This window comes from Capsicum annuum, chromosome 3 (genome assembly GCF_002878395.1).
Source record: "Capsicum annuum cultivar UCD-10X-F1 chromosome 3, UCD10Xv1.1, whole genome shotgun sequence".
Taxonomy (NCBI): Eukaryota; Viridiplantae; Streptophyta; class Magnoliopsida; order Solanales; family Solanaceae; genus Capsicum; species Capsicum annuum.
The window spans coordinates 83,025,994-83,046,928 of record NC_061113.1 but is presented as its reverse complement, the minus strand read 5'-3'; the positions used below and the strand labels follow the sequence as shown (position 1 = coordinate 83,046,928).

At 37.1% G+C, this 20,935-nt stretch overlaps 1 protein-coding gene across 1 annotated transcript; it reads left to right on the top strand.

Moving 5' to 3' along the window:
• The first annotated feature begins 479 nt into the window (after nt 1-479).
• LOC124896684 lies at nt 480-1,055 on the top strand. The gene is made up of 2 exons (XM_047408358.1): nt 480-667; nt 725-1,055. Exons 1-2 carry the CDS (start codon nt 480-482, stop codon nt 1,053-1,055), a joined length of 519 nt encoding a protein of 172 aa, XP_047264314.1.
• The last annotated feature ends 19,880 nt before the right edge of the window (nt 1,056-20,935 follow it).

Below are 20,935 nucleotides of genomic sequence, written 5' to 3'. Positions count from 1 at the left end.
ACAACATAAAAGGTGAAAGTTGTTGCATTCTAAGGTAGAGCTGACTCTGATTCAGAAGAAGAGGCAAACTATCTAACTAATCAAGGGGTTTTTTGATGCAATAGACAAGGAAATCAAGGTCAAAACTATTACGACAAGGCTTGTTACAAGGATAGGGATCAAGGAAACTGGAAGAGCAAGAATTGTAGAAGTGGACTATATCTACCTTCTGGAAGTAGAGATAATGTTGCAACTACCTCTGGTAAGATGTCAATGGAGGACATGATGGAGAAATTATTAAAGGGAGTTAAGGCTACCAACTCTAGGGTGACTACTATGAAGAGTGATTTGTCTTCCATGAGTCAGTTGTTAAACTAGCACTCTACTTCTATCAAACAGTAGGAGCAGTAAATGAGCCAACTCTCAGCAATATTAAATCAGAGGAAGATAGGAACTTTGCCAAGTGATATAGTCCAGAATCCTTAAATAATGGCTTTTGCATGGCAATTACCATACGAAGTGGTAAGGTATTACTAGGCCCCTCTGTGGGAAAGGCTATTAGTGAAGAGGTGATCAAAGAAGATATTGAGCTTGAAGAATGTAATCCTGTGGAGTTTGAGAAGCAGGATGACATTGATGTTCCTTCTAATCATCAGCAGGTTGATGGAATGGAAAAAGGGAAACACAAGTAAAAGGATTCAGTGGTGACTTCTCTACCAAAATAACCACCTCTCTTTTCTCATAGATTAAAGAAGAGGGTCGGCGATAAAAAGTTTAGTAAATTCATGGCAATGTTGAAGAAGCTGACAGTGAATGTACCTTTGGTGGAGGCACTTGAGCAGATGCTAAGATATGCTAAATTTATGAAAGATCTTGTGATGAAGAAAAGAGTAGTAAGCTACGAACCATTGGATAATCTACATCATTGTAGTGCTATTTCTACAAGATCTTTGGTGCAGAAGAAGTCAGACCTAGGAGCTTTCACCATTTCTTATACAATTGGGTCTCTTGATGTTGCTAAGGCCTTATGTGATATAGGAGCGAGAATAAATTTGATTTCACTAGTTGTTTATTAAAAGTTGGGTTTGGGAGATCCCACACCTACAAATATGTGACTTGTGATGACGGATAGGTCGGTAAAGCAACCTGCTGGTATTTTGTATGATGTGTTAGTAAAGGTGGCTAGCTTCATATTTCCTGTGGATTTTGTTATTTTGTATTATGAGGTGTACTTCGAGGTGCCCATAATCTTGGGTTGACCTTTCTACGCAACAGGAAGCGTGCTTATTGATTTGTAAGCTAATGAGCTCTTATTCAGTGTGAATGATGAAATCTTGCAATTTGATGTGTGCCAATCTACGCAGTAACATAAGGAAATGAGTGTGTTCTCTATTGTTGATGTCTATTATAAGGATGAGCAGGAGGTTCTGATAAAGGAGAAATTTGTTGTAGAGCCTTTAGCTGTAGTGTTGAGGAATTTTAATCGGAAGGCATTGAGGAGTATGAGGAGACTGTTTGTGGTTTGAAAGGAATGGGATCATACTCTTGTGCTCCTAAGAAGCTAGATCTTGATCTAAAAAAAATTGACCAACACCACCGGCTAAGCTATCAATTGAAGAGCCACCGGTGTTGGAGTTGAAGGAGCTGCCAGGATATTTAAGGTATATGTTTCTGGGCAATGAAAACATGCTACCCATGATTATTGCAACTGATTTGGGTGAGGAACAGGTGGAAGCACTTATTTCTATGCTTTTAAGGTACAAAAGAGCAATAGGTTGGATGATTGCAGATATTATTGGTATTCCCTCTAGCATCTGCACTCATAAGATACATCTTAAGGAAGACAGTACTCCAAGCATTAAGCACCAATGTTGTCTTAATCCACCGATGTAAGAGGTGGTTAAGAAATAAATTATTATGTGGCTGGATGCAGAAGTGTTAACCCTATTTCCAACCGTAAATGGGTAAGTCCAATTCAATGTGTGCCCAAGAAAGGGGGCATGACTGTTGTTGCAAATGAAAAGAATGAGTTGATTCCACTTAGGCCCATGACTGGGTGGAGGGTTTGTATGGGTTATCGCAAACTCAACTCATGAACTTTGAAGAACTATTTCTCAATGCCTTTTATGGATCAAATGCTTGATCGATTGGCCGGAAAGGGGTGTTATTTTTTCTTGGATGGTTATTCTGGTTATAATCAAATTTCTATTGCTCCTAAAGATCAGGAGAAGATAACATTAACATGCCCATATGGAACTTTTGTATTTAATTAGATGATGTTTGGATTGTGTAATACACCCGCTACCTTTCAACAGTGCATGATGTCCATTTTCTCAGATATGGTTGAAGATACCTTGGAGGTGTTTATGGATAATTTTTCTGTGGTAGGAGATTCCTTTGAGTTATGTTTGGTGAATCTCAGTAGATCATTGTAGCAGTGTGAGGAGTTCAACCTTGTGCTTAATTCGGAGAAATGCCACTTCATGGTAAAAGAGGACATTGTTCTCGGACACAAAATTTTAGCAAAGGGGATAGAGGTCGATCGAGCTAAGTTTGAGGTTATTGAGAAGCTACCACCTCCCATCTCAATGAAAGGAGTGTGTAGTTTCCTTGGTCATATTGGATTCAATCGGAGGTTTATAAAGGACTTCTCAAAGATTGCAAACCTACTTTGCAAACTCTTTTAGAAGGAAGCTAAGTACGTATTTGATGATGATTTCTTGAAGGCATTTGAATGCCTTAAAGGGAAGCTGGTTGATGCTCTGAATTGGTCAAAACCATTTGAGATCATATGCGATGCAAGCGGTGTTGCCCTTGGATCTATGTTGGGATGAAAGGACAAATTGTTTCATCCAATCTATTATGCCAGCAAAGCACTGAATGGCTCTAAAAAGAAATACACCATCACAGAACAGGATCTTCTTTTAGTAGTCTATGCTTTTGAGAATTTCCGCTAGGAACCAAGGTGGTGGTCCGCACTGACCACGCAGCCTTGAGATATTTGATGGCAAAAAAGGATACAAAACCAAGGTTAATTAGATGGGTGTTGTTGCTTCAAGAATTTGACTTTGAAGTCAAAGATATGAAGCATTGTGAAAACCAAGTTATGGATCATCTGTCTAGGGTAGAAGGTGAGTAAGCAGTTAGATAATAAATTGAGATCAATGATGCATTTCTAGATGAGGAATTCTTGGCTGCTGTTATGGAGAAAATACCTTGGTACGCTGATTTTGCAAACTATGTGGTGAGTGAGGTGATTCTAGAAAATCTTTCTTTTCATCAAAGAAAGAAATTTCTTCATAATGTGACACATTATTTCTGGGATGATCCAAAAGTAGATATGTTAAGTATATTGGAAGGATATCTTGCTTTCTCGATTGGAGGTCACCATGCTGATGACCGTACTACTAGAAGGGTGCTACAAAGTGGCTACTATTGGCTGACTTTTTTCAAAGATGCTTATGAATTTGTGAGGGGATGTGACCAATGTCAAAGGTAGGGGTTAATCTCCAAGCACCATGAAATACCCTTGACAAAGATGATAGAGGTAGAATTATTTGATGTCTGGGAATCGACTTCATGGGGCCCTTTGTGAGCTCATATGGGATGAAATATATTCTAGTTTCTATTGATTATGTATCAAAATAGGTTGAAGTCATTGCTTTGGCAGACAACGAAGGGAAGAGAGTTGTTGCATTCCTTATATAAAATATTTTCTCTCGATTTGGGGTGCCACACACCATTATAAGCAACGGTGGATCTCACTTTTGCAATCATGTGTTTCGAGATGCCTTAGAAAAGTATGGTGTTAAGCAACGCAAAGTAGCAACTCCATACCACCCATAAACTAGTGGGCAAGTGGAGATTTCGAATAGAGAGATCAAAGCCATACTTGCTAAAACAGTGAATGCTAGTAGACAAGACTGGTCTAGAAAGCTTGACAATGCCTTATGGGCATACAGAACAGCTTTTAAGACACTAATAGGCATGTCACCGTACTGGTTAGTTTATGTAAAGGCATGTTATTTACCAATTGAATGGGAGCATATGGCGTTGTGGCAACTTAGGAGGCTGAATATGAACTGGAATGAGGCAACGTAGTTGAGATTGGGATAGCTGAATGAGATGGATGAGTTCCATCTTGGTGCGTATGAAAGAGTTGATCTTTAAAAGGAGAAGATGAAGAAGTATCATGACCAGAAGATTGCAAAGTATGACTTTCAGAAAGGTTATTGGGTTGTTCTCCTCAACTCCAGACTAAAACTGTTCCTAGGTAAGTTAAAATCAAAATGGCCTGGCCTATTTCAAGTTAATCAAGTCTACTCATCTGGAGTAGTCAAACTTACAAATGAAGACAAAATTGTCTTCAAAGTGAATGGGCAATGACTGAAGCTGTATACCGATCCAATGGACTCGATAAAATGCATAGTACTAACTATCTTGATGAAGTCTGAGAAATTGAGATAACTGCGTTGTGTCATGACATTAAATCAGATGGTAGTGAGAGGCAACCCACCAAGTTTTGGTGTAATCATAATAAAGTTTATTTTTTATTTTTGTGTAATCTGATGTATTTATGGAGTGTGCAGGACTGAAAACACTGAAAGAAGAGAGTTTCATAGTTGTGAGAAGGTTGATGGAGCTATCGATGAACCATCAAAATTTCGACGGAATGCCGCTCAAATCATCAAAGCCATGTCAAAAATTCAAACATTCTAGATAAGGTTGGATAGTCGAATTGGCGGACCATCAAAAAATGGTGGACCATCGTATCGGCCGTCAACCTAAAGCCAAAAAATTAAGATACTGGAATCAACTGATGGATGGATTGGTGGACCTTCAATTAATTGACGGACCATCAGTCTAACCTTCAGGAAGCTAAGTCATATATTGGTTTCTAGTAAGCTATGATGGTCAGTCTGACAGACCGTCGCAAACCTGATGGATCATCGGGCCAACCGTCAACAAAACCCTAGGTTTGGGTCGGGTCGGGCTGTGTTTAAATGCTATTTAATACTCTAGAAACCGACCTAAAAGTGTTTTAAATGATAAAATCAAGTGGATATGTGTGTTACCATCTTTTTAAATTCCTAACTATTTAACTCCCTCTGGATTCAGGGAATCTAAAAGAAGTTACTCCACTGAAACTTTCCCTCTTCATTTTTCTCTCCTATTCAAACAATATTTTCATTCTCATCTTCTCACTACAACAAAAGTTACCAGTCATTAATAAGTGTTTACAAGTTCTTTCACTTTTGTATTAGCAAGAGAGAAGAGTGAAGTAATACACCATCAACGTATGAGCATAAATCTTTCCTTCGTTCTTTGAATGGCAAACACATGTAGTGAATGTGTTTGATTAATTAAATTTTGACTTGTTCTCTTCATTTGTTTTGAATTATTGATTTATCTGAGTTTTGAACTTTTATATGCACTGTATTAGGTGAAGTCTAAGTAACTCACATTCATAAGAGAGAAATATTGTGCTTAAATGCAAAATTGGTGGCATTTTGCACTGAAAAACCAATGTTGTGCACTAAGTGTTTGACCAATTGTCGGAATGAAAAGCTAAAACTAAAATAGGGTTGCGACAACAACTTTGATGGACCGTCAATCTTTCGATAGACCGCCAGATGAACCATCTCAAATACCCCAAATTGACATTCACTGGATAAGGTGCGAAGGAGAACCGGGCAGATCGTCAGTAACCTGACGGACCATCAGGTCAACCGTCGCAATGCTCTAACAAATCAAGAGATTTTGGGTAAGGCCTGCCAGCCTACTCGATGGACCATCGCATGATTTACACACCGTCAGTATGGCTGTCAATCCAACTACTCACTATTTTTGCAGATTTTGTTTTGTAACTGAGTCCTTATTCCTTTTTCAGGCATCATGGCATGCAAACACCAATAGAAAGAGGGGGTTGATCCCAAAGAGGTAGAGGCAAGCAAGTACCCGCCAACAACACAAGGCAATAAAAAGGGATACTCATACACTCTTCCAGTCTAAAGAGGAAAGTGAGAGTAGCACTAGCAGTACCAGCTTAAGCCCTAATGAGATAGGGGTTACTACCTCTTAACCCAAGCCAGTTGAAGCTGGAACTGAGGCCACTAAAGTGGAAGAGCAGACTAAATTGGTTGATATAGACATTAAACCTGAGGATGTCAATGTGATTAAGTGCAAAGATCCTCAAGTTAGAGAGACAATCAGGTGGCAACTCAAGGGAGCAAGGGATAAATTCTATCAAGGTTGGTACCAATAGCAAATCAAGAGATCAAAAGGCCATTCATTGAGAAGTATCAAATTATCACCACATAATTACATGAATATCCTGAGTTAGAGCGTCGCTTCAACGAGTACAAACTGGCATGGATGAGCAAGTCTCCCGGATCATATCAACCAAATTAGGTAAGGGAGTTTTTTGCTAATAATCTGGTTTTGGTAGAGAAGGATTATCCAAAAGGGTCGAAGGTTGTAGACTTGTCCAATAGGGAGTTGGTCCCAGTCTGAGGAGTCAACATTGACATTTCAGCCCAAATAATCAATAGAATGCTATTTGGACCCAAGTACGAAGCTCCACCTGCTATGCCTGATCTTGAGTACAGACTGAGATCTGCATCTACTTAGAGGCCTTGGGTAGCCATTTTACTGACTAATGATGGTAACCCCTCATGGGCAACAAATCCATGTGAGTGCATTTTGAAGTCTTCTCTTAGCTTTAAAGCTAAGTTCTGGTGGGCTATCGTTCATTTGAGGCTGATGCCCACTAGAGGTGATGCAAATTTGGATAAGCACAGAGTTGTACTAGTGGCCAATCTGATCTCAGGGTAGCAAATTGATTTTGGCCAGATTATTGTTGATGAATTGTTTTTGAGAGCCCATAAGGTGGCAAGTGCATTACCATTCCCATGTTTAATCACGGAGTTGTGCAGGAGGGCAGGTGTGCTCCTGATTCGTATGGTCGATAACGATGTCAAAGAAATGTATGAGCAGGATCTAGAGAAGTCTAAGTATGATTCAAAGTTTGAAATGAGAGTGAACAAACCTCCAGCCTACCAAACTCAGTCTGCACCAGCTACAGATACATCAAAAATTCTGACAGGTATGCCGTTGCCTATCACCACATATATGCCTCCTGAGTATGTTCCACCAAGTACATCTGTAGGGTCTAGGTATACACCACCAATGGTTAGAGTAGATTATGTAGAATATAGGTTGACGAAGAAGAATTTTGGCAAGTCGGTGAAGCTGCAGAAGAGGTTTCAAAAATAGTTAGATAAGTGGTCTTCAGAATTTAAGCTTTTCATTGATGAAATTATAGTTGAATCAATCCGTTCATTCCAAAGAATTTAGATTAGGATGGACAATATGGAACACCGCATCAACAAAAGGCTAAATGCACTATCACTCCTAGATCTTGCAAAGCTCATGGTAGAATTTGAGCAAGCAAAGGCAAACATAGCAGAGTTGAAAAGTAGGTAGTCCCAGCAGCCATTTTTTGACCCGACCTTAGTTATAAGTGATGATAACAAAGGAATAGTCGATCTGATGGGGAGACCAGTGAAAGATAAAGGTAAAACGTAGGTAGATGAGCATGCTAAAAGGGGAGCTGAAAAGAGAAAAAGGGAAGCGATAATACCGAGGGAATAAAAGAAGCATGATATGAGGAAACCCAGCAAAAGATCAAGGAGAGAATAAGAGAAAAAAAGAAAGAGAGTAAAAGACGAAGCAGTTGGAGTTTCTACCAGTTTTGCCTTAGTCAAGGGGAAAACTTCAAACCCAGTCAGAGATGTGGTACCTCTAATTTTAGAGGGGGAGTTTTTTAGTACCCCCATCACCATGAAGGTCAACATTGCACCAGGTAAGGACGCTTGAGCCTCCCCACACTTCATAAATTCCTCATATGAATAAGAGGTAATACAAGTATACCCAGTTCTTTGTAATTTTATTTGATGCTTTAAGGACAATGCATACATTTTCCTATGGGGGTGGTGTACTTGTACCATGGGGGGTTGTGTTGCCGATATTCTTTTCCTCCCATGTACTATCTAGGAGAATTGGCATGTCTAGGATTATGTGTATGTTTGCATTTTCTTTTCTTTTCTAGGATTACCTTTAGGCTTGCATTTTTACTTTCTTAAATCTTATTCTATTGTTAATATTGGTCCATGAAATAAAAGTGTCATTTTTGTTAGCACTTTGTTGTGAAGATGGATGATGAATGATGTCGGTATCAAGCTATGACTATGTTCATATAACTGTTTACTTTTGTCTTCTAGTATATGTGATCAACTGTTAGTGAATCTGTAGTTGGCATTAACTTGTAAAATATGCATGACATGTGATGTAAATCTTAGGAATAGTAGAATCAGTTTGACTTAGTTGCCTATGTATGTGAGTATTTGTATTAGTTCTTACTTAGTGTTATACCTAGAACTAGCCTAGTTCAATTGATGTTGTGTTGTAGTTGATGAAATAAGAAATGATAGTACGCCGTCTTGTGATTTTAGTCCACTTAGCCAAAATAATTAACCCCACCAAAAATAATTTTCTACTTTTGAACTCTTCTTTGAGCCGATGTTAATTTCTTTTCTTTATCACCAATCACTCGAGTTGACTCTCTTTAAGTTAACACTTAGCTTTGTCCCTGGCCCAATAGTGGGTATTGTAAACCTAAACTTAGGCAAAACACTTAAGTTGAGGGTGGCTATTGTCAAGCTGTTAACTTTCTAAGGAAAAGTTGGTTTAGAGCATGGTTTTGAGCATCCGGCCTTAGTCTACTTAAGACACTGTGCACCTTGACTGATTGCATCAGCATAAGTTGAGGGTATCTGATGCTTGTGTGTGTGTGTATATATATATATATAAGGGGTTGTTATGGTGAAGTGTAAATAAATAAGATAAGGGTGATTGAGCTAGTTCAGAAATGGCCTTAGCAGGTAGAACTTAAGGGTAGAGAGAATTAAATCCTAGTGTTCAGTCCTTCCTCACCTAGACCTGAAGCCTCATTACAAGCCTGAGAAAAGACCTGCTTGATCTTAGCGAGTCAACTATAAGAGAGCATTGAATGATAAGGGCAAGCCTATGGGTATGTGTACTATGTTTGTAACTTCTTTGACGAGTGTGAGAGTTCTGATTTGTATCCATAAAATATATTGAGTGGTGTATTTCCATGACTGTGAGGGAAACCTAAGTTACACTTAATTCAGCTGATCTCGGTAGATTTTTGTATCAATGTTTGTGTATATGTATTGATTTTGAAATAATGTCGTTTATGGACTCTGGTATGTTGAGCCATATAATTAGGATGACAAGTGAATGGTTGTGTGAAAATTGGTTCAGTAAGTTGAATGCTATCATTGTATTGTCCATTTCTATAATTTGGTGCAGAGTTTATTGAGGACAAGTAATTATCTTAAGTTGAAGGTGTTGATATTTTGGCTTTTGACGGAACATTTTGCATCTTTTTCTCGGGAAAATTATGTGTTTTCAAGCAACTAAAGTTGTATTTAATAGTGGGTTTGAGTGTTTTTAGGTAGAGGAGTTAGTCACAGAAGAAACTTGAAAATTTGGCATAAAAAATGATCTGATGGGCAAATTAGCGGACCGTCGAAGTGATCGTCAGGCTAAAATATGAAGAAGGAATTTCAGAACCTCAACGAAGGACCAAGTGGCAGACCATCATACTTGCGACGAACTGCCAAATTGTCCATCAGGCTTAACCAGAATTCAATATTCCAGAATTCTTCTAAGCATAGGAGCATATAAATACCCAGTTAGGGTTTTATTGGAGGGGATCCTAAATCTTAGAGATCATTATATCTTAGTTTTCCATCTTTGAAACTCTCTGTAACATAGAAATCTGTGAATCAAACTACATTGTGGATCTAATCATTCCATTGTTATTGAAGATTCAATAATTAATTCTGGTAATCTTTGTAAGTGAACTATGAATTTGTTTATGAATAATACAAGTATTCTTCCTCTTTTTTCTATGGAGATGAGTGCCTAAGCTCCTATAACTAGAGTTATGGGAGCCTTGATGTAAACAGTTGATATGGGTTGTGATTTCAATTGAGTTTCTATAGGTAATTGATGTTGTATAAACCCCTCTTTACTCTAATGGCTTTACTTGGTTGCAAACTTGAAAGGCGAACACAAGAATAATCACTTTTCGAACAGAAAAGTGTTTCTTGGGAAAAGAAAGGGTTTACATAAAATCTAGAGACCTATATCTTTAGATTAATGGAAAATGCCTTAACAAGGATTAACCTACATGAGAAAATGGTTGAATAATCAATATATTATTTAAATTTGATAGAGTTGAAGGATAAACTATCCGTTAAGGTTGAGAAACTAATGGGTAAACAATAGAATTCAGCTGCTCTTGTAATTAAAGTTATTGAGTGGAACTCAAAAGTGATTCACAACCCATACTGTTTAAACATCTTGGTAACCATAACTCTATTTTTTTAATATCATTGAATTATTACTAGCAGAAAGAATCATTAGTTGGAACAACTCTGCTATAATTACTTAGAATACAATTTATAAATCAAAACCCCTCTTATTCAGGAACCTTTGATCAACAGTCTAATAACAATCATAATACTTACTGAACACAGTATTCCCTGTACAATTCGACACCCAACCTAGTTGGGTTCTATATTTGACAGCGATCGCTTACTCTCTCATAAGAGAGGTGTAATTTGGGTGTATCAATAGTAAAAATAGAAGTAGCATAGCTATCCAACTAATAAAATCGAGCCTCATACTCCACAACAATCATGGAGCCCTGCTCCGACCTCAAGATTGATCCCTCACATAATCCCTAAAATTGATGATGTCACCTAAATTACACCTTCTAAGAAATATAATGTTGCCACTTGTCAAATATAGAACCAAACAAGATTGGGGTTGAACCCACAGGGAATAGGACAAAAATCAATCAGAAGATTATTGATATAGCTAGAAAGTGTAGAAAGTAAATGGAGGGTTTTGTAAGAACAGTAGTAACAATAACAATACTGGAAAATAGGGTTGTTACCAGTATAAGACGGTCACTAGGATTGTGTTCTCCCTAACTTCTTAACTCCATAGACTTATTATGCTTATCAAACTATCTCAATGACTTGAATGCAGAATCTAACAAGTTATGTATCACCAAACCATCTCTCAACCTTGGTTTGGGTGATTTTCACTCATATTCTCTCGGTATCAAATGTCACATTAATAAGTCTTGTTTTGGATCCTAATTAACTATCTTCTCTTGATCTCAAGTTAATGAGATAAAGGTTGGTAACTTCAAATTACTATTGTGATCTTATTTTCCTAATCTCAACCTCTCTCTCAAGTTAGTATTAAATATAGGTTGGTTCCTAGTGTCTACAGTCATCAAGAAATCAATAAATACAAAGAAAACCACAATACATGAAAGAATACCAATCAAGAATAATTTTGCATTTCCTCTACTTTGTTAATCCATCAAGGTTCCCATAACCCTAGTTAAGAGGTTTAGTTGCTCATAATTGTAAGAACATACATAGAATTCATTATTGAAAACAAATGAATGATCTCACAAATTATTAATATTGATAAACAAAATCTTAACTTTATATCAAACCCTAAAAAACCAAGAACAAGAATTCCAAGATTAAAATTGTATCTCAAAACTCAAAACAACGTAGTAAGTGTATAAAGTGCATAAACTATTAATGAAACATCCCATGGGTATTTATAGATATATCAAAAAACCTAGAAAATATATCCGAAAATAAGTAGGAAAATAGAGTCGGCACCGATCTACAACCCCACTGCGGGCCGTAGGTGGGTTTGTAGGAATTAGAGTATCTTTCAGGTTTTCAGAACCCAACCTATGAAGGGTACCTATGGGGCTGTAGGTACTACCTATGCCTCGTATTTTGGCATTTGTAGGAATCAAAAAACTTTTTTCACCTTGCAAAAATTTAAGGCTCCACCTACAGACCTAACCTACAGGCCCGTAGGTACTACCTGCGGCCCATAGATAGCCATTTTTCTTTCTTTCATCCTTTTTGCGCCTTCCCTACTCCAAACTCTATTTTCCTGCAAAACCAACACAAAACTACCATAACTATCAAAAATACCTAAGTAATTGCATAATTTCCTTCTTTTAAGCACTGAAAGTGACATGAAACTTTGACACATCAACTCCAATGCATATACTTCTCCAAGAATATTTCGGAGAACTGAGTCCATGTCAATAGGGGATATCCAGCTGGCCTAGAATTAAGATGACCCCTCCACCAATGTCAAGCTGCCAAGTCTAACTAAAAAGCAGTGTAATCCACCCCACGAGTCTCAACTAGGACAAAATTATGGAGCCTATCCTCATAAGCAATCAAGAACTCATAAGTATCCTCATTGGTGTACTAGAAAACCTAGGTGAAGCTAATCTCAAGAATCCACCAGCATATTCTTCTCCTTAACAGATATAGAAGGTAGGGAAACTACCGGATCAGCAGCCACTTGTGCATGAGGGACCTTAACTTTAGGAGTCACAGCTATAGGTTGCCCCCCACCTCAGTACCACTCTAATTCATATACTATGAACCATTAGAGATTATAATATGAATCAATCCTAAAAGCTAAACAAATACATCCTAAGCATTAAAGAAGAGATTAACCCATATGGAGCCATCGCTAGCTGACGGAGAAGAACCTCTTGCTTGGAAGCAGAAATAGGGAAGCAGAAATAGGGTTTAGTAAAGGTCCCCTATCCTGGACCCTAGCTAGGGATATATCTCTAGGCTATCCATGACCTCTATCCACGACCTCTAGGTTATCTATGAATAACAATAGGATCATCTCAGGATCCTAGTCTAACATAGTGGTAGCATGTGTCCTAGCCATTTAAAAGAGAGTGAAACCAAAGGAATTCTTCAAAAACCAACTCAGACTCTTAGTATGAAATAAGTAAAGGAATTGAAGAACTCCTAAGAATTTTCTATGGCCTCTTGAAGATAAGAAACAGACATCACCATTCTAATTTGCGGGATATTACTAGACATTTGCACTTGTACCAACAATACTAGTGAGCCTAGGCTCTGATACCAATTTGTCACGGCCTGATTTGTTAGTCATGATGGCACCTACTTTGTCAGGTCATTAGGTAAGCCAAACCATAGCCCAAAGCTATAAGCAATGGGCTAATTTGTTGGGAAAAGGACTAAAAGAAAAATATAAATAATTAAAGACTTGTAATAATAAGACATTAATGATAGTCTAAAAGATATATAAAACATCAATAATCATCCCATGAACTAGTAATGTCAGTATAAGAGCTACTACAAAAGGGAACATAAGTACTAAAATAGTCAAATACAAATCCATCTCAAAATGTGGAAGACTACTATAGATAATAGAAGGGAAAAGGGGAAACTTTAACTCTGAGAGTTCACCCTATCTCCAAACTCAACTTAGCATGATTGTCAAATTAGTAGTAGATACTAGTACTCGGATCTACACCAAAGAGGTACAAAAGTATAGTATGAGTACCAAAACCATGGATATTGTGTAGGCATTATTGACTAACTGAGATAAATCATGATATAAATATGATACAGATGCAAGATAAATAAGCTAAGTCAAGGTAAAAGGGCAAACTTGGAAATAATCTCCAACACTATAAATAAATAACTGGAATAGGCATAAAATGAAAGAAAGCATAATTAATACTATAAGACTTGCCTCATAAACCAGTAAGTGCAGAAAATTAAATAACTCAATTTGGGCCTCCATAAGCTTAGAGGATCCAATCAAAGGAAAGTAAATAATCAATGATCCATAAATTTATCGAATATCAAGCTATAACCATATATCTATCTATACTATATCAAATCATTAATAACTCTCAATGTCAGACTCGAACCAAAACTCAATATCATCATCAATATTAGCATCATTTACCAGACTTAAACCATAACTCATGTCATCAATATCATCACCAATCAATGGACTTAAACTAAAACTCAATATTAATGACCATCGAGTTCTGCTCGAAATTAACACCAACTCTTAAATACCAAACTAACATAAATATTATGTAGCCAATCTCCTCCAGCTATAAGATAAGTATTTCAAAGGGTATAAAATATGTATAGAAGCTTATAAGAGCTAACATGAATCTTGGCCTAAGATGGGCCAAGGAGGCCCATTTCTAATCCCCAAAATCCATTCCAAGGAAAATCCTACTCTGGACTATGCTAAGGTATCTAAATCACTTCTAGATTTTAAATAAGCCACAATTGGCTCTAAGATAGCAATTCTACCTCAATCATGAACAATAAATCAATTCCTCCTAAATTATGATTCCTTAATATGCTAAATAGATCAAATAATACTAATCATATCAATTATACATCCAATACCTAAATCCCACCTCATATCTAGCATAATATAATAATTATACTACAAATTAGCTCAGTCTATGAAGAAGGTATTCCTAGCCTACCTAGATGTCAAATAAAAGGCTAAAGAATTTTCTAAATCGATGATTTATCTTTCTAAGAAGTTTTGAAAGATACCACACTATCAAAATCATAATCTACTTAAAATAAGAACAATGATATCCACATTTCACTTTTGTGCTTTGGCTCTAAAATCACATAAAAATCTCATGTAGGGGCTACTTGTAGAATTGTACTTTTGAAACCAACAGTACGTCCTTCTACAATTAAGGAACACTTACTCTCAAGAATGGGTAAATTTTGAGATCAAATGGTGCTACAAAAAATCCATCAATATTTTAGGGATATTGGAAAAATATGAAGGATTTAATCATAAAACTAATGAAAGTTTACCAAGAGTTTAGAGAAGAAATATATAATTTAAGTTCACAAATGCTCCAAAATCACCCTCCAATGATTCTCCCTAGTTTTCATATTTTTTAGGGTTCTATACTCCTGAAAATAGATCAAAATGGGAGATATTGCTAAATAGGGTATTTATATTGTACTAGTGCCCAAGTGTCACTTAAGTGGAGCAGGGCCACTTAAGCGATGAACGCTTAAGAGACCTAGTGTCTCTTTAGCAACATTTGGTTGCTTGCACATATACCACTTAGGTGGTCTTCATGCTACCTAAGCGTCCATCACTTAAGCAATGAAGAATCGGCTTAAGAGAAGCTTAGCTGGGCCCTCCTGACTGCTTAAGCGGTTGGCTAGGAATTTTAGCAATCCTCCACTTAAGCAACCCAAAGGGCACTTAAGTGGATGCACCAACTAGGTACACTAGCTGAAAGCTCAAAACTGTTTGGAGTCTCCGTCAATCCCTCAAGATTCATCTGAAATCCCATATACAAAAATAAACCATGTACCGTATCAAATTTAACATTCTGGACTCAACAGCGCAAAATTTCTATTTGAGATTGTTCAATGAAAAGTGGATCCCACACCCACGTGTCATTTTTCTTAACTTTTGGCCAATAGCCCAAAATAAGTTTGGGATCCTTGGGACCCAGATCGAGGGTCCACCCAGCCTAAAATCAATATTTAGGAGCTGCTGGAATTGTTAGAATTGGCATACAAGGTTGTTTAACTTTTTGCCCGATAGGGAATTTGAACTAGCGAAGACTTCAAAAAAGGGAATTGGCTCTAAAAAATAAATGAACTACCCGTTAATCGAACTGTCAGCTCCAGCAAGTAATAAATGACTAATAGCGAAAATAAGAAAAAATGCAAAAAATGACTTAGAGGGTCATTACAGTAATGCACTAAAAAAGTCTTATAATATCAAAAAAATCCCCCCACATGGATATCACAAAATATATAATCTCTCAAGTCAACAACAATATGCATATAGGCTCCCTCACGAGTGACATGATAATAATAACCTCAAAATACAATTCCCGTGTCAAATTCCCTAACCCATAGCATGATTTGAAAGAATGATAAACTACCCAGCCTAGTTTATTAAAAATTAAGCCATAACCTACCTCAAAAAGTCAAAATCTAAGCCTAGACCCTTCAATGCGGAGCCTTTTCTTCATGAACAATCTAAAAATGAACTAACCCTTATCTAAAATATAATCCATATGTTAAAAGAGAACAAATGATACCTATATTGATTATATTCATTTGGATCCAAAAATAGTTTAAATAATTAGCTTGAAATCAGATAGGGACATTTTGAAATTTAATTTAAGAATCATGTTTTCTAAGTCAAGAGGAGTCTAAATCTAAAAACCCATATGAAAATAAGTTGAAATTGGACTTTAAATTAAATAAAACCAATTTTATACTTTACCGAATAAAACCCCAAAATACAAGTTTTGAAAACAACTTTTTAAAGATACTTTAACGATAGAGTCAATAGAAAATTATGAAAATGAGAGTTTAGATATTATCCAGCAAGATTGGTGAAAACCCCTTGTTAAATTATCTTTCTCAAGGCCTCAATATCCTAAAATAGTAAAAATCACAAAAATAGGGAATGTATATTATTTAGGTGAACGGTACCTTACTATTGTTGTAATACCCCAAGTTTTGTACTTAGAATTTTTCTCAGTAACCATGCTTACTACTATGGGTATGGCTCAGATAATGAGTTGTGAAGACTCATCACGAGTCATATAGAGTTGATCATGGTCTAACCAGTAAGGTTTCCCTAAGTTTCTATCATGGTCACGACTGGGACCATATGAGTCGTAAGGTAATATCACGAGTCATAGTGAGGGACTCATGACCTTAAAGTAAGACAGCCCAAGGTTGTTATCTTGGTAATAACTAGATTCCATGAGTCATAGTGTGAGGTCATGAGTCATAGGATGGGACTTGTGATCAAACCAGTAAGGTGGCCCTGAGTCACTACCTAGACTACAAGTTGTGGTGATGAATCATAACTAATGACCATGAGTCATTACCCAACCCATAGTAACTGGGAGGTATTTTTTTGCACATTTTTCATTTAGGGTAATTCGGTATTTTCCCCTTTTTACACTATTCCAATGACTTAAAACCCTTCCCTTAGCCCTATTTTTACCAATTAACATAATATAAACACTCTCCTCTCTCTAAATTCCCAAGTTAAGAACAAAGCTAGGGTTTCTAAATATTAGTCATCTAGGGCTTAAAGTGAAGTTTTTTTTCTAAATTCCTGGTATTATCAGGCATGTATATCTTCCCTAAACTTGTATTTTATCCTGAATGAATCCTTGGTTAAATGGATAGGTTATGTGTAAATATTTTAACTTAGGCTTAAAAGGGGGGTGTAGCTCACTATAGAAGGTGGAGTTCTCGGGGGACCGATACTAGAAACAATATTTGTCGGTGCAGGGACTTGGTGGCTTTGTACATAGTTCACACTTTATATATATTTTTGGAATGGCTGGGGTCATGGATTCCCTGGACCTTCCTTGGATTTCTCCAATTTGTACGGCTAACAAATGCTGGAGCTCTTTCAGTAGGGGGAGCTGAACCCATATAGCTCATGGGTGCTATTAGGATGGTTAGAGCTACACTAAAACATCCTGGTTTCTTGACCTTAGAAAATTTCCTGCAATTCTAGTCTCTAGACCCAATACGACTCATGGGTATGAGTTGTATGTTGGGGTACAAATGGTATGGTCCAGTCGTATGCTGACCAGTATTGGTATGTGGGATGGATTTTGGTTATTAAAATGGGTATAACCTGTATGATATGAGTCGTATGGTTGGATACAGATCATTTGGTTTCATCACTTAACCTTAGACTTGGTAACCTAGGTTAGATATAAGTATGAGTGGATCATCGTGAGCTATAAATAAGGGTACGAGTCATACCCACAACTCATATGGTGATCAGTGTTCAAACCTTCTATAAATATATCTTTCCAAGAATACGAGTGAAGGGTACAAATCATATACTGTCAATATGACTTGGGTAGGATGAGTCATACACTAGACAGTATTGGGTCCACGGGTTAAGTCTTAGGATACGAGTGGTGGGTAACACTCGTATTAAAGGGTATGACTTATGAGGGTCAGTCGTACCCCTATGATAGGATTTTGTGCAACTTAAGTGGGGGTATTCTAGATACTTCCCCACTTATCCTAATAAGGTCCCATAATTTATATTCCTATTGGGAGGTTAGTTATCCTATTATTCTACTCATTAACACTTAAAAACTCTTCTTACACACTCTATAATTATCTCAAAAGCTTTTGGGAAAGGAAGCTAGGGTTTCAACTAGAGGACTAAATTAGGGATCTTGTTGGTGGTTTCCCTCCATCTACTTTGTCAATTAAGGCATGTTTTCTTCCCTCATTGTTAGTTGCAACTAAAGGCATGGCTTTACAAAATGTTTTTATGATTTGAATGTTGTATGATTTTGGATTTTCAAATATGATTTTGGGGGGTTGGTTATAAATGTTTTGTTATGGTTTTCCCATGTTTTAATTATACTTTTATATGCATTAATAGGGGTTTTGGATAATTGGTTGCATAAGAATGGTTCTTTGGTAATGGGCTTTGGTTTTGGAAATACTATGCCTCCAATGTGTTTGATAAAATACCTTTAATAATGTTTTCATTATAATGTTGATTTTCCAATGGAACTTATGCTTGGTGTAAACTTGGTAATGGAATCCTAAATCATATGAATGGTTTAAATAGCTTTAAATGGATTGGAAAGGCCTTGGTGTCCATGGTTTTTGTTAATTGGAAATCATAAAGGGTACATGGAATCCCTTAAACTTATATATGGTAGACTATTGACAAAACTTGCAAGTATAGATGGTATGACGATACTACTACTAATGGCCTTGGTTGGTTGCTTGGTAATGATGTTAATTGGACTATAATAGCAAGATATGCAGCAAAGTCATGGAAGGTGGAGGTCCCGAGGGGACCAAACTGGAAACTCATATTTATCAATGTGAGATTTGATCTTGGTGACCGTGTTCATAATGTCACACTTTATATTTAGGGGATATAATATTCATCCAGGATTTTTTCCCTAATCGTGTGGTTTCACGCACTGGGTCCCTCTTAGTAGAGGGAGATAAACCCATATAGCTTATGAGTTGTTTAGGACAGCAAAGCTACACAGCCTAGGTAAATAGAAATCTAAGCTCGGTTCCCTTTCCCGACATGTATATATATATGGTTTGTGTGCATATGGATTATTTTACTTGGTTTTATAAATGGAGTTATTTTATTTTTATCCTGAGTTCATGCTAGAGATCACTCGCTAACACGTCTTTGGGTGGCTTTATAGCCACGCTATGCAATACCGGCCATTCTACTTCTCCTAAATAGTGATTACCTTGGGGACAGTTGTTGGATTGAAGTAGTGAGCTTCCATCTTTTCAGAAGGCTCCATTTTATGTTATGGATATTTTTAAACATTCTGATTTATTTATGGATATTGGTTTTGGATATGGATGGAGGCATGTCCCAACCAAATATTCTTACTCTTTTGGTTAGAGGCTTTGTGGTACTGCTATGGGTTGAAATAGGCAGAGTCGGTAATAGTGTCAGCCTTAGTATTGGTATTGGTATTGGGGATGATACCGGTTGATGATATTGTTAATTGTTCACTTCTTTTTTATTTTGGGATTAATCATATCATGTTTTGGAACTTATTTGGTTATGGTTTGGTTTTTGGCCCTTATTTTGGTATTGGCCTAGTTTGGTATGGGTGGACGGTTGGTATGGGATGGTTGGACATGATTGGGTCAGTCTCGGTTGTGATCCTATCCCAGAGTCTTCATGTGATTTGTTGCACTATCTTGTTATATGCTTAAAATTCATCCAACTCAGGACAGGCGGTTGACGGTTGAGTTGCATAACGGTGGTGGTCCCCGATCCTGATTGAACTTGGGATGCCCATTATGACAAAGCCCCTAGTCAGGTTTTATTAAGCTAGTATCAGAGCTTTAGGTTCATGGTCAATTGGGACTCCATAAAGCAGTGTTTGATAGAGTCTCTTTTAAGGGTGTGTAGCGCACCACACTCATAAGAGAGAAGCTACAAGGAATTTAGAAATGTTTCACTTTCTTGGTATTCTATTTCAATCTTGGAGTCTAAGTCTCAAAATTCTTCTCTAATACTTCGTTGTTCACTTTTTAGATCATGCCTTAACGATCTAGGACATAAGTAAACTCATCAATCCTATCTAAGGACAATGTTGATGGGGTACGTCCTACATCTGGAGTTCATCTTTGATCTCAGGGTCCTATCCCTGATTGTTCTGGAGCTTCTTTGATTGCTACTAATCCTCCTCAGGGTGAGGTGACTAATGTAGAATTTTAACAGTTTATTCATACTATTGCTAAATTAATTATTGCTTAGGTTGAGTGAGATACGTCTGGTGGGTTATCTGCTGAGGCCACAAGGGTTGGTCAGTTTATGAAACTGAATCCTTTTACTTTTACTGGTGGTAAGGTGGAAGGGAATCCTTAGGGTTTCTCTGATGGAATCGAGAAGGTATTCAGGGTGATGCAGGTCACTAATGTGGAAGGTGTAAACTTTGTAGCTTATCAGCTTAAGGATGTTGTGTACCAATGGTACAAAGAATGAGATAGGGATAGGGGTGATGTGGAGAAGATGTCCTTATAGGATGCCTTCTCTGGTGCTTTTCTAGATCATTTCTTTCCTCAAGATCTAAGGGAACTAAAAATGTAGGAGTTTATGAATCTTAAGTAAGGGAGAATATTTATCAAGGAATATGCCTTGAAGTTTCATTAGTTGTCAAGGTATGCTCTTGATTTGGTGGCTGACATGAGAGCAAGTATGAGAAAGTTTGCTTCTATTTTGAATTGGGATTTGATCTTAGAAAACAAGATTACTTTGCTAATTAAAGATATGGACATTTTTAGGTTGACTATTCATATGCAGTAGGTAAAAGATAAGAAGAGAAAACAGGCAGAGTTTGGAGATAGGTAGGGTAAGAGAAGTAGGTTTTCTGATCAGAGAGGGCTCATTCACAAGGTGG

What these genes read in the sequence shown, in the direction of transcription:
- LOC124896684 (XM_047408358.1), top strand. Translation starts at nt 480, where the DNA reads ATGGCAATTACCATACGAAGTGGTAAGGTATTACTAGGCCCCTCTGTG. An exon ending in ATGGAAAAAGGGAAACACAA is followed by an intron (nt 668 to 724) that starts GTAAAAGGATTC and finishes CTTTTCTCATAG; the next exon opens with ATTAAAGAAGAGGGTCGGCG.